The 18034-nt window shown below is 37.8% G+C and overlaps 1 protein-coding gene across 3 annotated transcripts in view; it reads left to right on the top strand.

Moving 5' to 3' along the window:
- Positions 1 to 1078: 1078 nt before the first annotated feature.
- LOC111159391 (ubiquitin specific peptidase 47) overlaps positions 1079 to 18034 on the top strand; it is a 111544-nt gene continuing 94588 nt past the window's right edge. For 2 of the 3 annotated variants that reach the window (XM_022521810.1, XM_022521809.1), the window contains exon 1: positions 1211 to 1361. In XM_022521810.1, coding sequence (XP_022377518.1) covers positions 1323 to 1361 — 39 coding nt within the window. In that variant the 5' untranslated portion in view covers positions 1211 to 1322. Of the gene's footprint in view, positions 1362 to 18034 lie in introns of all 3 variants that reach the window. The other variant, XM_022521808.1, reaches the window with a different exon arrangement.

Below are 18034 nucleotides of genomic sequence, written 5' to 3'. Positions count from 1 at the left end.
AACTTACATAAGTATATAGACTTACAGAGTTGTGTTTTGTTTTTGTTTTTCTTTTGGTACTAGGGGCGTGCAATCAGAAAAAGTTTGGAGAGCACAAGGACAGGTAGGTGATACTGTGGGTGTTAGGAATATGGAAAGATTATTTTATCTCAGTATGATGTGAAATCATGGTACCCACGGAAGTCTTCAGGAGGGAGTCTTCATAAGGGAGGGTTTAATGAGTGAGATTTGGAAAAATAACTATTGCGTTATTTGTTTCGTATAAAACAGCACAATGCTTACAGTCAGAGATTTAAGTACTCTGAAACATTCTTAAGGAGTTTGGTACAGTTCAAACTGCAGCCCTACTCTCAGAAGCGATCTCAGTCCCAGGCTGGAACCTGTTGGAGGAGGAAGTTCCCATAAAGGGGACAAGAAAGTGCCGCTCTAATGGAGAGTGTGTGTGTGTGTGTCTGTGTGTGTGTGTTGTGGGGAGGAGGGCGGGGGAGAGAAATGACACCGTTTCTCCGAGGCGAGGGCTGCCGCCTCCCCTCGCAGGAGATGGCTTTGAGGTGCCTGGAGCCGGGCCGTCAGGAGTGCAGGCAGAGGGGGTGAAAAGAAAACGCACTTCCCTCTGGCTGGGGCCGCGTCCGAGCCGGAGGCCGGGAGACCGCCCGTGACGCTTTCTCTCCCAGGAGAGGCGAGGGCTTTGCGAAGAGGAGATGGAGTTAAGACGCTCTTCTAACGGGAAGGGAGGGCAGTGCTGGTTGGCGGTAAGGTCAGAGAAGGAGCTTTCGGCTCCAGTCTTTCCCTGGTGGGCAGAGTCCGAAGAGCCCAAGAAAGCGTGGAGGGGTCTGAGGCCTGGTCCTTCCCTGCCGGCAGAGGGACTCCCTAAATGGACTGTCCAGAATCCCTCCCGTGAGGCGTCTGTTTGCATGGCCGCTCCACCAATTTTGTACATCCCGGGGCTTAGTAAGAGCTGAGGTAATTAGACGCGAGCGACAGCTGCCTCGGCACCTTGGGCGCCTAGCGCCGGGCTCGGAGCCCGACGGCTCGAATTCTCGCGAGAGCGGCCGCCGCCATTTTTCCATTGATTGCAGCGGGCTGGGGGAGGGGCCGACGACGAAGGCGACGGCGGCGGCGGCGGCGGCAGCGGCGGCGGAGCAGCCGTGGGTCGGTGTCTGCGCGCTGGTGTCTGAGGCCCAGGCTGAGGCCTCCGCGGTTGCCGGAGCGCAGGCGGCGGAGAGGATGACTGTCGCTGCCGTTCTCTTCTGAGATAGAGAGCCGCCACCACCCTGCCCCCTCCCCCGGCAGGGCGGAGAGGAGCGGCCAGAGTCTGAGCCATGGTGCCTGGCGAGGAGAACCAACTGGTCCCGAAAGAGGTGAGGGGCCAGCGGAGGAGGCTAGGCCCGAGGCCTGTGTCCGCTCGAGGCAGTGCAGGCCCGGGCGAGGGGTCGGCTGCTGGCCCAGCTCGTGTGCGGGCCCGGCTGTAGGGGGAGGAGGAGGTGTGTGGTGGGGGCTGTACGGTGGGTGCGGCGAGCAGTTGGGAGACCCGACTGGATCTAGGGCCGGGGGGGGGGGGAACCGAGACCGCCCCTCTCGGGTTTGTCGGGCGGGACGGATAAAGGAGCGGACTGGAAGGAATCAGGTCCAGCTTTGGGGGAGAAGGTGGCCTTTTAAGTACTTATTTAATATGTCGAGCCAAGATAATTTCAAAGAAAAATTTCTGTAACAGTTGTTGATGGGCACGACAGGGTGACGGTGCTGCTTCTGGTTTTGACAGTGGCAGTGTGTAGCTTTCAGGGCTTGTGAAATCTACACCCAACTTGAGATCTGTGGGAGGGCAGAGTTAACTGTTAGGACTTTTTTGAACTCCTGTTACTTGGTAATCCTGTTGGCTTGCCTAAATGGGGCCTGTGGAATTTCGTTGAAAAGGTAAATGTGACTTTCACGGAAAGGTGAGAGATAGCTAAACATTACCATATGGAGAGCTGAACTACTTTTTGTAGCTGGGTTGTGTATGCTAGTTTAGGTGACTTCTTGAATTCTTTAAAGCAAGTGTGATATGAGAAGCCTTAACTTCTTGGCTTCTCTTGAATAGTAGTAGAAGATTAATGGTAGAATCCAGCGCTGGCCAGTGAATTTCAACATATTAATAGTATCCCTGTTGGCTTTATAAATATCTTCAGCGTATCCAAAAGTGTATTTTTAACTAGTTGATCATCAGGCTAATGCTTTGGATTTTTATTTCTCATATACCTTAAATAGAGGCAGTGTCCTGTTGAAATGAGCTGTGTAGAATCTTGATGTTTGTAAGCGATATCCATTAAACATTCTTATTTTTTGGTTTTTGTTTTTTAGATGCTTTGTAGCAACTTATTGCTACTTAAGCAAGCTCTGACACTGCAAAAGTGATACTGGAGTTATGTATCTGATAAAATATTTTTCCTACATTATCAGATGGCAGTTGTTTTGCAAGGACAGTTTTGTTTTTTTTTTTTAAACTTGGCTATCGTGTGTCAGTATTTATTCATCGAACATCACCAACTCTGTGCAAGGCAGATAAACAGATGAATTAGAGGTCTTGCCGTGGGAGCTTTCAAAGCTACTAAGAGAGTGCTGGTAATATTCGTTGAGCTTCACTTAAAGGAGAGGTATTTTACTACATATGTCCGTAACTCTTACGAAAGAACAGAAGTGATAGGTGCTGTAAGAAAGATAAACATGCATTTCCATTTAAAGCTACATATTGCTGGTTTTCATTCTTACAAAAAGCAAAGTTAGTCCTTTCTTAATTTTTTGATTGTTAGAAAAATACAGTATAGGTGAAACTCTGCTTTAAGAAAATGCAACATCAGATTTATTTCCCTAATAATTTGATGTCTTAAAAAAACCCATGATATAAATATGCAGCTTTGCAGAAAAATATCAGTTGTGTAAAAACCAATACTGTAATACTGCTTTTACCTTTTGGATTTTAAAGATTAATTGCCTCTCCTTTAAGGCTAACTCCCTTACCTGAGGCTTCAAGCACTTCGCAACTTTTTTTTTCTTTTACGGTTTTTGGAACATATGTCTTTTTTTTTTTTTTTTTTTCCTATTCTCTAGATTGGTCTTCAGGCTGTTCTTTTTCCTTGGCTCTTCTCATGATTCCTGGAAGCATGCACAGTGGTCTCAAGTCTTAAGACTATTACTTGAAGTTTTTGCCTTTTTTAGCTTGTTAACTAGTTCTTTCATTTTTGATGACCATACTCCTCTTGCTGAATTTTTCTTTATTTTAGTAATTTAGTTGTTTAGTAATATTGTACTTTTTTGGTCTTTTTCCTACCTGTTTTTCTTATCTGCCTGCTTATTTAGTCAGTATCCTTTTTATGTCCTTAATTACCACTTTTCTCTTTGTCCTACCCTGTCTTTTTAAGTTGGAGTTGAATCATACAGTGCTAAAGGGAGAGTATAGTGATCATCTAGTAACTTAATCCCTTTTACTTTACAGATGAGAAAATTAGGGCCAGAGGATTGAAAGTGACTTGTTTAGGGGGCTCTTGGGTGGCTCAGTGGGTTAAGCCTCTGCCTTCAGCTCAGGTCATGATCTCAGGGTCCTGGGATTGAGCCATGTAGCGGGCTCTCTGCTCAGCAGGGAGCCTGCTTCCCCCTTTCTCTCTGCCCGCCTCTCTGCCTACTTGTGATCTGTCTGTCAAATAAATAAATAAAATCTTTAAAAAAAAGTGACTTGTTTAGGGTCATGTAATGAATAAATGACAGTGTAAGGGCTAGAACTCATATCCCTTCACTATTCCTTGATTATACCCTATTTTATAGTTACCTTCGTATGTAAGACTAGTTTGTAACTAAGTACATTTACTATGGGAAAATAAATTGCAAAATTAAAACAAAAATTTGCTTCGTTCTAATGGCTTATTATCAACAATATAGAGGGTTTTATTGTTTTTTTGTTTGCTTAGGACCTTTGTATAGGGAACCCTGACCCCTGCTAGATTTAGGTCTTGCTTAGGTGTGTGCATTCATGCATGTGTGTAGTTGTTGAATGAATAATATATTATTTTGGTCCCTGAAGCTCAAGGACAGATACATCTTAGAGGACTCCAAAGAGGGCTGCTTAGTGTACTACAGGTATCATTGCCTGTTTTTGTATGGCCCATGAGTTAAGAATGTCTTTTACATTTCCAAATTATAAAAGATAAGAAGAATAATATTCCATGACACATGAAAATATATGAAAATAAAATTTCAGTATTCATAACAAAGGTTTTTTTTTTTTTTTAAAGATTTTATTTATTTATTTAACAGGCAGAGATCACACGTAGGCAGAGAGGCAGGCAGAGAGAGAGAGAGAGGAGGAAGCAGGCTCCCCGCTGAGCAGAGAGCTCGATGTGGGGCTCGATCCCAGGACCCTCAGATCATGACCTGAGCCAAAGGCAGAGGTTTAACCCACTGAGCCACCCAGGTGCCCCCATAACAAAGGTTGTATTGGAACACAGCCATGCCCGTTTATTTACTATTGTCTGTGACTATAGCAGAGTTGAGTAGTTGCTACAGATGCTGTATACAGGATAAATTTGAAACTACTTAGTTTGTATTCAAGGCCTAGTACAGTTGATTCTGGCCACAACCTTCCTTTTCAGCTTATCTCTTCTCCCATGAAACACATTTTTAATGCAGCCAAATGGGGTTCTCTCTCACTTGCTTTTCACTTCTTTTTGTACTATCCCTGCTTTCTACTTCTCTGTTCAGAACCTTCATATACATTTTTCCCTAAATACCCTATACCTTGTTTATTCTAAAAATCTTTTTATGACCATTTTAACCTTAGGGATTTCTCCTTCTTTGAAGACCTTTTATGTGACTAGGATTTATTTGGCAATTATTAATAAATAGTGCTTGGTGACATATATGATGGTCCCAAACTATAATACCCATTTTATGTAATGTTATGAATTCCTTGGTAGCAGAGACGTGTATGTGTTTCTCTCAGTTTTCTGTTTTTGTATACGCTCTAGGTCTAGGACAGGACCCTTTCTGGAGCAGATATTCAGTAATATTTATTGATGCAGTTACAGGGTGTGAAGAAACTTAGAATTCTAGCCAATTATCCCCTACTTGGATGTTCTCTGCAGGACAGTTCATTGGCAAGCTGTTTTCCAGCTCTTGCTTGAACACCTTCATGGCTAATCTCTGATAACATCTTTGTCTTAGAAGAGATCTGTTATTTTAAGTTTCTGAGCTGAAAGAAGTCTAGACCTCTGACCTGCCATCTTTTGATAATTGCCTTGGACAACAGAGAAATCTTAAATCATTTCCCATAGGACAGCTTTTTCTTATTGTTGAAAATGGGAGAAGGGAGGAGGAGGGCCAGCCCCCTCTGTTCTACAGTCTGTGGATCCTTAGTTCTTTACTTGTTTCTCACTTGCTCTCTTTTAGGCATAATCCAGTATTTTTAGTATCCCTCCTAAACTGTTATAGCCAGAGAAGAAAAAAGAGAGTGTGGTCTATTCATTGTGGTTCATAACAAAGCTTTTTACCTCACTATTTCATTCTACTCTGTGTCTTTGGATTGTATTGATACTGGCTTTCAGGTCTCTTGCTTTTACTGTCATCCCAATTTTTATTTATTGCTTTGTTTTTATTCTCTTTTTAAGGATTTTTGATACTAATATTTATTGAGTCTTCACTGTGCATATTACTGTACTGTGCCATGTAAGGAACATTTTGAGGAAATAACAAAAATTTATTCATCTCTCAAGTATCTTAGAGTATAATTCAGGATAGGGTACATATCTAATTGTTTTAAAATAGTACTTTAAGTGATGTCCACAGAATATATAAACGTAGAGAAAATGGAAAAGTGGAAGAAAAGACAAAAGAGTAGTTTCATATCTCAGGTTTCTTTCTGCTCCTTTTCCATGCCATAAACAGTTTCTATATGAAACAATGGTGATGATAGTAATAACCAATATTTATTAAGCACTTATTATATGTCAGATACTGTCATATGTGCTTCCTGTATATTAACTCGTTTGAGCTTCACAGTGACCTCACAAGTATATAAAGACCATTAATGTTGAGAATCCCAAAACATTAAAACAAATTGTTTTTTATCTCTATTGTCTGGTTTTTAATAAAATCCATCAGGATTTATTATGGTTCGTATCAAATGATATTCTTTTATGTCTCCTAATTAAATTACTTAAGGAAATGTGCTACATTGGTCTTTCTTGTTTTTGATCATTCTTTAAAAATTAGGCTTTTTAAAAAAATTTGGGTGTTGATTCTCCTTTACCAGTAAGAAGCAAATATGACAGTTATGTCAAGTGACAGTCATCTGTAGTTTACTTAAATTGGAATGTTTAATTAAAAATCATTAGTATTTAAGATACCATTGGAAATGCTGACTTAATAAAGTAAAAAAGCTGAGTGCAGTTGTATAGGATTCCAGATTTGTCAGGGAAAAAATGGACAGTTTAGGGTTATAGGCATTGAAAGATTAGAAGAAATAGTCTAAAATATTAACAGTTGTTGTTCCTGGATATCTGGATCATTGGGTTATATTTAGATTTTCTTTACTTATTTCAGCAATGGGTATATACATTACTTAAAAAAAAAAAGTTAGATGACCTAATTGTAGTTTTTGAGGTAATTATTGGTATCGTGTTAGAATGTTGTTTTTTATGCTCATGGTTTTTATCTTTCCCCTCTCTTCTTGCTCTGAGTTTGCCACAGAGTAATCTGATCCACTTGCATGGCTTCAGCCTTTGATTGTAATATACCCATTTCTGTCTCCAGCCCTGACCTCTCCTCTAGATTCAGATTTCCACCTGCATACCTGTTATCTCTATTTGGTTGTATGCTAGGACCCACAGATTACATGTAGGTAATATCAGGCTCATATCTCTTTTCTCTCCTCGTATTCTCTTCTCAACATAATTCTTTCTATGCTCTGTTCAGTTAGTGTTGTCAGCATCTACTGATTTACTTAAGTTCGGAGATTTTTTTGACTCCTCCATTTTCCTTTTTTTCATATTTAAATGAGTTCAGGTCTCTGACTTCTAGGCTCTTTAGGAATTGGTCCTCTCTACAACTGTCAGTTACTTTCTAAAACAGGAGAGATGATGATTTACTTACTTTCTAAAGTTTATAGTTAATAACTTCTGATTGCAAATTGAGTAATTGGTACTATTTGTAAGCACTGTGTGCCAAATACTGTGGTAAACCTTTTGCATATGTTATCTTATTTAGTTCCTATCATATCCCTTTAAGACAGCTGCTATTCTTCATAATCTTATAGTTGAAGAAGGTAAGGCTTTGAAGAGGTTGAGGACCTTGCTCAAAGTTGTAAAGCTGTTTAGTTCTAAGTCAGTGTGGCCTTAACCAGTGAAAGTACTTCATAATCTAGCTTCAGTTGTTTTTTTTTTTTTAAGTTTAATTTTTATCAAAGCTATATGTGTACATATTTAAAAAGAGTTGAATAGTTCTGCAGGACTATTGACAAAACAGTCCTCTGCAAATTCCCTCTTCCTTTTATTTTGGGCTCTTCAGACACAACCACTTTCAATTCATTTCTTTGATATTTATCCCCATATCTCAAAATGTTCTGTCTGTAGTGTTCTTTCTTGAGTTTTCAGTTTAAGGCATTATCTACTGACTTACTACAAGTAGAAGATAAGGTGTACCGCTATCCCAAGCCATACCCAGACACACTTCTCAGTCCTGCTCAATCTTCCCAGTATTGTCATATCGTAAGTAGTTTGGTTATACCAGTACTCAGAGTGTGTATCAATGTGACTATAAGCTATTCATAGTTGAGTCTTGTAGTTTACTGTAATTGTTTCCCTTTGCTGTATATTTTGTTTTCCCTGTGTTAATGTTTTTTTTTTTTTAAACTTGGTTTTGTTTAGTTTTCTGTGTACTTATCATTAATTTAGCAAGAGGTTCCCAACAGAGGGCAACACAGTGGACATTGGCAGTGTTGGGAAGGCAGGGAGTGTGCTGCTGATGCCTAGTGGTGGAAGCAAGCTCTGCCGCCAAGCATCATCCCGCATGCACAGCACAGACTCCCGCAAGAAAGAACTGTGCAGTCCAAAATGCCAATAGTGACACTGTTAAGAAGCCGTGATTTAGTCCAGTTCTCTCAAGTGTATAAATCTCCTCTTATTCTGTTCAAACGTACTTATTTTTTATTTAAGTTTTCTTGAATTGCAGCTGTTGTCTATATTTGCCTTTACTATCATCTTAGTAGCCCCGCTCAGGACTCTATTGTATTGGGGCTCTTAGTTCCATATCTGATGTCTTCTTTGCTTGTTTTGTCATTTTGGAGGACCACTTTCAATAGCTTTCTGGGCAGCATATACTTTTTTCCAAACCTCACATGTCTGACAATGTTTCTGTCCTCTTGCTTTATAGATCATTTGGCTAGGCAGAGAATTCTTAGTAAGAAATAATATTCTCTCAGAATTTTTTTTAACATTGTTCCATTGTTTTCTTTTTTTCAGTGTTGCTGTTGAGACATCAGATGCCTAGAAGATTCTTTTCCACTATTTTGAAACTTTTTTTTTCCTTTCTAGAAGCTTGGAGAATCTTTTCTCCCAGAGTTCTGAAATTCCTATATTATGTGCCTTGGTATAGGTCTTTTTTAAAATCCATTTCTGTCAAGTTCAGGGTAGTCTTATTCAGAAATTCATCAGTTCTGGGTAGTTTCCTTAAATACTTCTTTTTTTTTTTTTTTAATTTCTTCCTTCAGTTTTCTCTCTTCTCTCTCTTGAGTTCCTATGGTTTAGGTTTTGGGCCTCTGGACTGGTTTCTCTAATTTTCTTACCTTTTTTCTTCTATTTTCCATTCCTTTCCCTCTTGCTTTATGGAAAATTTTTCTCAACTTTTATCTTCCAGTTCTTCTACTACAGTTTTATTTCTGCCATCATATTTATAATTTCCAAGCACTCTTTTTTCCTTCTGAAAAACTTTAAATATCCTGTTTCTGTCTTGTGGATACAGTGTCTTATCTCTCTTAGGAAATTAGTAGTAGTTTTTTTCTCTACACATTCCCTCTTTCCTCCAAATTTCCTTTTTGTGTTTATTTGCTTGGACTTTGTCTTTCATATGAGATACTTTCCTTGGATGCCTGGTGATTCTTTGAAGTCAACTCTTACTTAAAAGAGGTGCTTTAAAAAGCTTAGCAGCCCTGGAGCGCCTGGGTGGCTCAGTGGGTTAAAGCCTCTGCCTTCTGCTCAGGTCATGATCCCAGGGTCCTGGGATCGAGCCCCTGTCGGGCTCTCTGTTCTGCAGGGAGCCTGCTTCCTCCCCTCTCTCTCTCTGCCTGCCTCTCTGCCTACTTGTGACTTCTCTCTCTCTGTCAAATAAATAAAATCTTAAAAAAAAAAAAAAAAAAAAAAGCTTAGCAGCCCTACAAGTGGATGATTATGGTTTTCCCTGTAGAGTGATATGGCTGAATAATTTCCTTGCAGACTCCCAATGACACCTCTTTAATCTTGTGTTGGATTGATTTCCCAGAAAAGATTTCTGATCTTATGCCTAGAGAGAACAAGCTTGGGGACTGAGTAGGAAAAAGGGATTTGGGTTTCATCATTAAGTATGCAAATACATTTTCATTTGTTCTCCAGTTTTCAGTATGGCATTCTTCACATTCATTTGAGACTAACATCCTCTAGTGCAGAGATACCCAGTTTCACACTCTCAGAGGTCATGTAACCTTTTGCCAGAAAGGGTCAAGGAGTAGAAGAGAGGTCTGGGAGTTCTAACTGCTTCTTGAACAAATCTGTGCTCCTAGTTGGACTCTACCCTTAACTCCCAGAGTGTCTGAAACTGATAGTTTCTGAGCATTTTAGGGTCCCCCCCTACTATCCTTTAAAAATTTTTTGGAAGAGTTGCAGAAATAATAGAGAATTGTCAGTGAGCTTCTCCTAATGTTAACATTTTATATAACTATAAAACACTTGTCAAGAGTAAGAAATTAACCATATTTTACTAGTTTTTCCACAAATGGCCCTTTTTGTTCAAAGATACAAATTCAGGATCCTACACTGCATTTAGTTGTCTTATTTCCATAGTTTCTTTTTATCTGTGACAGTCCTTACCCTTTCCTTCTCTTTCATGACCTTGACACTTTGAACAGATATTTTGTATAATGGCCCTCAATTTGGGTTTGTCTGACATTTTCTCATGATTTATGACCTCTCTCATGAGGTTGGGAATTAAGAGAGGGATATTGCAGATGTGATGTGTTCTTCTCAGTATGCCATCTGGAAGGTGTGGGAGAATGTGATGTACTGCTAGTGATGGTAACCTTGATAACTTGGGTATGGTGCTGTCTGTTAGGTTTTCTCCACTATAAAATTACTGTTTTCCTCTTTAATAATTACTAATACTTTGAGACTGAGCAGATACCTTATTGAGGCTTAAACTTCTGCCCACCAATTTTAGCATCTATCTATGGGTCTTGTCTTATTACTGGTGCATTCTAATAGTAGTTTTCTGTTTTCCTCATTTCTGTATTTATTAATTGGACTTCTCTGGTGAGGAAGAGTTAACCCTTCTTCCCCATTTATTTCCCCATAATAATTTATATCAGTATAGACTTTTGGATATTTACTTTATTCTTTGGATTATAACCCAATGCTATTATTATTTATTTTGCTTTTCAAGCTGTTCCAATCTTGGCCAGGGGAGCACTTTCTGGTTGGCATCTGTGTGTTCATCCTTGCTTTCTGAGAACTTACTTTCTGGCGCCACATTATGCTTCAGCCCATGGTATATTTTCTCTGCTCCAACTCTGGAAGCAACCACTTCTCCAGGGAGTATATGGGAGTCCTTTGGTATAATTGTAAATGTGCTACAAACCAGGTGTCTTTGGTTTTCTTCTAAACGAATAGAGAATTCAGCTTCTTTACATGTAATAGTCATTACCATTTGATCTGCTTTCCAGCTTTTGAAATCATGTTCTGGTTTCTTATGGGTTTATGCTCTTTAAAAAATGTCTTAACTCTTGTTTTGAAGTTATCTTGAGAAGCTTCAGCGCTAAATGCTTGTATTCAGTCTATCCTCTTTAACCAGAAATTCCTAACTTAATGTATTTGTCTCCTGCCCCAGGCCAGTTTTGTTTTAGCCACATTTGGCTACATTAGTTGCTGTTCCCAGATGTGCTTTATGCTTTCATGTGTCACTTCTATGCCCTTGCCCTGAGTGAATATTATGAAGTACTTTTTATTATCTGTTTTCTAGGAAGTTTTAAATTGGTGAACTTTGATTTTGCATGAAAACTATTATTTAAGTGCTTTCTTAAGTACTTTCTTTAGGGCTGCCTCTTTCTTATTTTCCAGTTTTTTGATTAGTCAAAGTTTTTGCCTCTCAGTATCAAGGTACTATAATTTTTTTGCTGAAATTGAAGGGACTGGGTTAGTACATTTCCAGGGTACTAAAGTACCATGATAGCCCAACTTGGAAAGAAAAGGTTATATTAAAAATAGGGGGCTGGGAAAAACATATCACTGAATATATAAATTTAAATATCTGTTGTCAGTTAAGATTCCAGAAGACATCTACTTTTAAAATTGATTCATTTGTCTTTAAGGATCTTCTTCAATTTAGGCAACATGTTTAGGTGTCCTGATATGCAGAGGCATATTCTTTTATGAGGTTTATTACACAGATTTTAAAGTGTTCTGTCCAGGTACTGTTGGCTTAAAATCTACTTTTGTACAAACACTCTCCATTGTACAAAGCCTTTGGGGCAAAATTATTGTAATTGGCAATGATGACAAATGATTGGTAAAACTGACGTAATCAAGATTCTTAAAGAGCACGCATTTCTCTTGAGAATGATTTGCTGTTGGTATAGTGTGGATGTAAGCGTAGGGTAAGTAAACAGAGGTCTCTTCTCTGCCTTATTACGTATTTCCATTTACTTTATCTCTAGGGTTGGGAGCAATAATAACTTATATCTGTTCTTTTGTTTAATAGAACTAAACTGAACCATGTATATATAAAGTAGGCATGGATATCAACATTTTTATTTATATAACACTGTTGCTATAACCCACTCTTGAGAGATTACTGTTTTTGTGAAAATTACTGAGATAATGGGTGTCAAATTTTAATGTTTTTAAAAACATGCCTTTTTTTTTTTAAAGATTTTTATTTATTTATTCGACAGAGATCACAAGTAGACAGCGAGGCAGGCAGAGAGAGAGAGAGTGAGAGAGGGAAGCAGGCTCCCTGCTGAGCAGAGAGCCCGATGCGGGACTCGATCCCAGGACCCTGAGATCATGACCTGAGCCGAAGGCAGCGGCTTAACCCACTGAGCCACCCAGGCGCCCCTAAAAACGTGCTCTTAAAATATTATCCAACCAGCAAAATCTAGCTCATTTCTGATTCTCTTTCAACCTGCTTACATTTCCCTAACCCTGAAGCCCATTGCACTATATCTTTTGACATTTGAAAAATTATACCCCCTTATAAGTTACGTGTTACTACATTATTACCTTTATTAGATTGGAAAATCTTCAAAGGCAGGATATGACAACCAGAGTGCCTGGGTTCAAATAGTAGCTTTGTGACCTTGGGCAAGTTACTTAACTTCTTGGTACTGTATTTAAATGAGGATACTAGTAACTACTTCCTAAGCTTGGGAACAAGAAGTGAGTTAATACACGTAAGGTTTCTTCCACATAATAAGCACTCTATAAATGTCAGCATACCCCTCCATTATGTTATTACTTTCATCTTATATTCTTTCTAGGGACCAGCGCAATGTGCTATGCATTGTTGTCCAATAAATATTTATTGATTAAATGAAAACGAAGCCATATTTAGTTATTGAATATGCTAGTCATTACAGTTACAATTCTAATTATGACCTGTTAGCTAAATATCTATGTGTTTGCACAAATCCTAAATGATTGTTGGATTCAATAGGTTCTTTTATATCCTCAAATATTGCTGATATAAACATATTGCTATTCTTACTGATTTAATTGAGAACTAGAACATGTAAGAGTACAAATGTTAAAAATAAGTTTTTGAGTTTAATGAGGTTCTGAGAAAAATTGGTTTATATGTATAGATATTTGTCAAGATGCCTTATAAGATTAACAGATTACTGCTTTGTAAGATTCAGTGTGAAGTGCTATTTTATTTTATTTTTTTTAAGATTTTATTTATTTATTTGACAGAGAGAGATCACAAGTAGGCAGAGAGGCAGGCAGAGAGAGAGGAAGGGAAGTAGGCTTCCTGCTGAGCAGCGAGCCCGATGCGGGACTCGATCCCAGGACCCTGGGATCATGACCTGAGCCGAAGGCAGCGGCTTAACCCACTGAGCCACCCAGGCGCTCCTGAAGTGCTATTTTAAAGCAGAATCCATGTTAAGAATAGTTTGTTTCCCAAAGAACTTTATGTATGTGATAATTCTGATTTTTAACTCTAGAGTAGAGCCAGTCGACAGGGATGAAAGAGACTGTTCCTGTCAGTTGTACATTGATTGTGCTCTAGATATGATGCTGCGTAGTAGACTCATATGAGACTTGCAGAGTCTTTCAAATATTAGCCTAGCAAGCATAACATGCTTGCATTCAATTCGAGTAGAGAAAAATTAAGGGCTATTAAGTAACATAATTAAGAAGAAGTCTAGAATTTAAACTTTTCTGTATATAGTGAATTTAATACCTTTGCTGAGATTAATAGGTTTAGCTTTAGGAAGACCATGGATCTCATTTATGACTTTATGTGAAGTTTTGTAGTATAACCAAAAGATTGTAGTTTGACTATACAAATGATATTTTCCTGTTTCAAATCATACTTAGCTATTTTCATTTTATCATAAACGTCCTTTAATTTTTCTTAGTGTAGGTTTCTATAGTTTCTGATTCAGTAGAATTCATTATTCAGTTAAACATTGAGTTAGTAGCTGCTAGAATCAGGTTCAAAGATAAATAAGATACCCGACCTAGTTCTAGTTCTAGATGCTAGTCCAGTTAATTTAGTTAGAAGGAGTAGCATTTAAAACACAGAGGTTTGTGATGCATTTTAGGAATTGACAAAAGTTTAGTATAGATGGATAGATTGTTTGGGGTTGAGTAGTAGAAGATGGTTCTGGAATATTGTGTCTTATAAGTGCTGAAGGCTTTGTATGCCTGTGAGGAGTTTAGATTTTTTACTGTGCAGGCATTAGGGAGCTTGAAATCAACTTTTTCCCAGAAAAAGTTAACAAGTTTGTGATAATATTTATAAATCTAATTCCTGAAACTTTTTCACTGAAACATATTTTACTTGTATGAATGTTTTATGTCCCTACATTAATATTAAAAATCTACACACAAATGAAAATGGGGAAGGGGGAACTTGCTAATAATACCTTATTCTCTTACCTGTTTTTTTTTTCCCCCATTTGTAATAATTTAATTAGGTACTTTTTTGTTTTTTAAGAATGAAATGTTTCCCATCATAATGCATCTTAAGTGCATTTCCCACATGTGAGTCATGCTGGCAGAATCTCTTTTGGCATACTTGTTACATTTTTATATGGATAACGCACAGGTAGGTGTCTTCAAATATGCTAAGTAGGTAGGCCTCATTTGCATCCAGAAAAGTGCCAGGAGCTGTACTCCTGGGAGTGTAGATATGTTTTGAAGTCCTGAGCAGATTCTCACATTTGACGCTAGAAGGGAAATTTGCAAGTGGGAAGTTCAGAACTTCTGATTTTCACTGACAGTACAAGGCTAATAATGATATGGTTTCTTCACATAAGGACATTCTTGTGAGTGACTTTTGTAGTTGATAGTTTCCTAAGTGCTTTACCACTGATTTGTTTGTAGTCATTAGTCTTGGTAAGGGAGAACTAGTATGGAGTAACTAGTATGTAGAACTCCAGTGTTCACCCCCTTTCTTTTGGCTAAAGCTCAGCAGGGTAGAGGTGGCACTGGTACTGGAAAATGATGACTCTCCTGAGGACTCTTATGGTGGCAGCCACACAACTGAGAACACCACAAGGAATGTTTTTAATTAGGGGATTAATGAAATCTTCCTGAGGAAATCTCTAATGTTCCAAATAAAATTAAGACTTTAATATTTAGCCCCGAGGAGCTCTTGATTATAACCCCAGTTCTAGGTTGCATTAAAAAGTCGAATTTTGTAGGACTCGTTTCCTAAAAGATAGGTATTGCTTTACTCAATATAAATAAACTACGAGTTTATATACGTTTACTCCATTTTTATTGATATAAAATGGCTACCATTTTATGTGCTTAGGTGCTTTCATTTTATTGCCCTTAATTTTAAATTTATAGCAAGTTGTATGATTTATTATATTGTGTTTATTTATAGTACTTTGTGGTAATGGAAGGCAGTTGGTGAAAAATTAGATACCTAACAATGAAGTCTCTTATTAAAGGACATTTGAGAAATATTATTGCTTTAATTTTGACATTTTATATTCACATGTCTTATAATATTTATTTGGCATTACATTATTTACTATTAACATGGCACACATCCAGACACAGAAAGAAACAGACACAGAAAATGTTTCCACAATTCAGTAGTATGATTTAATACTGGAAGGGATATAGTAGTTAGGTATTACAGTCCCTTCACTACCTCCCCCACTTTATTTTTAGATCAGAAAAACATAAAGGCCATAAAAGCTCAGTAACTTACTCAAGGTCTCAGCTAGTAGAAGAGCTTGAATGAAACTTTTTTTTTTTTTAAGTCAGGTTTACCGAGGTATAATTTATGTAATTAAGTTTGCCCTTTTATGGTACACAGCTTTGTGAATTTTGACAAACTTAATACAGTTGTATAACCACCACCAGGATGCAGAGTATCTCCATTACAGTAAGAGTGTTCTCAGGCCCCTTGTAGACAGTGTCCTACCCCTCCCCGCTCCCACTGTCCACCGCACATTCAGGGCTCTGCAACCACTGATCTGTTTTCCGTCCTCATATTTTGCCATTGTAGAACATCATATAATTCATATAGTATGTAGCATTTTGAGTCTGACTTCTTTCCTCTAGTATAAAACTATGAGATTCATCCATGTTGTTTCATGTATCAGTATTCTTCCTTCTTAGTGCTGAGTGCAGCGATTATTTCTCCATTCACCAGCTAATAGATATTTATTTCCAGTTTTTGATGATTCTGAATAAAGCTGCTGCAAGTATTTGCATACTTGTTTTTTGGGCGGTAAATGCATCTTTAACTTTGTAAGAAACTGCCAAACTTCTCTGAAATGGCTGTACTATTTTGCATTCTGATGAGCAGTGTATGAGCATCTTAGTTGCTCTGCATCCTCCTTTTTGGTACTTGGTAATGTCAGGGTTTTTTGTTTAGTGTTTGCTTTTTTTCTTTCTTCCTTTTTTTTTTTTTTTTTAGCATTCTAGTAAGTGTATAGTGATTTTTGTGATTTTAATTTGCATTTTTTTTTTTTTAAGATTTTATTTATTTATTTGACAGAGATCACAAGTAGGCAGAGAGGCAGGCAGAGAGGCAGGCAGAGAGAGAGGAGAAAGCAGGCTTCCCGCTCAGCAGAGAGCCTGATGCGGGGCTCTATTCCAGGACACTGGGATCACAACCTGAGCTGAAGGCAGAGATTTTAACCCACTGAGTCACTCAGGCGCCCCTAATTTGCATTTCTTTAATGACTGTTGATGTAGAGCATCTTTTCATGTGCTTGAGGATTTTTATTAATCCTGAACCAGAAAACATATTTTATGCAAGTATTATATTTGCTGGGTACTGATAGGAGAGAGAGAAGACAGAAGAGTACGGGTTCCCAAGGAATTTATGATTTACATAAGGAAGACTGGTAATCATGTTAAATGGTGATGGTATTTGAAATCCCAGTTCAGATAGCTGCTGGATTGGTGAAAAGAAATGGTTTGGAAATCAGAAAACACAGTGGTTTGACTTTGCAGTAGTTGCTTAGCACTTCTTTCTTTTTTTCTTCTTTCAAATAAGGGAGTTGGACCAGATAAGGAGTAAGATTTGTCTCTAAATTATAAACCTACGGGATCTTTTAAAGTAGTGGGTGTTTTTACTACTTTTACAGTAGTAGGTTTTTACCCTTTGTGAGAAGGCCATGCAATCAAAAAACAAAAGATCTTTGCAGGTTTTTTCTGTCTGATGAAATTCGTATTACTCCCAAAAAATAATCTTTTGTAATTTTAAACATTAAATTAAAAATTTTACTGTAGTCAAGGATCTTTTTTTAAGTCTAAGGATAGTAACTGGTAGTTTCATAATACCTTCTGTGTGATATTATTATATTATAACTTGTAGGGTATTTTCAGGATATTTTCTTTTGATCTTCAGAAAAAATCTTTGTGGACCTTGGAAACTAAATGACTTGCATAGGATTATACAGGTAAAAAAAAAAAAAAGTAGCCACCTTTACCAGAGGGTTCTAGCCTTGATCTTTTGCCCTGTGCAGTACATTGCTCATTTGCATTATAGGCCTCTCCAGTAGGAAATAAATGGTCATCTAATAGTTCTGAGTAACCTATGTACTTTTTCAGTTGTACAGTTTCATGTTCAGAATATTATAAGAATGTAATATTCTTACATTAAAATTATTATCCATGCTTCTAAATAAGCACATGGTAACAGATAATATAATAAACAAGCTTCTTTGATTTAGTAATAATGCAGTAGAACATTCAAGACCTGTAAACAAGTCAGTTGTATCACAAGCTGAGTCACTGCTTGTCAACAACAGCCTACTCACAGAAGAAAACTTAGCTGTAATCAAAAATAAAGATAACAGGAGTAGTAAAGGGCTTATTATTGCCTCTTCTGAGAGTAGTTTGTTTAGTTTCTAAGTTTAGATACCTATAGTATGTTATTAGTGGGATACCCATTACCAGTAGTAGAATAACTATTAAAAGGAATAAAGCAGAAGTGGGAAGAGTATTCCCCCTTAGACGTAAGGGGGAAAATAATGTCATTATAACTAATTTATTGCCACAAATATGTTAACATTATAAAGTTGTCAGTAAGCCTATATTTCTTAGGAGATCCATGTTCATATATGACCTTA

This window comes from Enhydra lutris, unplaced genomic scaffold, assembly GCF_002288905.1.
Source record: "Enhydra lutris kenyoni isolate GAN:26980312 unplaced genomic scaffold, ASM228890v2 scaffoldscaffold68, whole genome shotgun sequence".
Taxonomy (NCBI): Eukaryota; Metazoa; Chordata; class Mammalia; order Carnivora; family Mustelidae; genus Enhydra; species Enhydra lutris.
The sequence above is the reverse complement of the archived record's forward strand: the minus strand, read 5'-3'. Positions and strand labels throughout refer to the sequence as shown.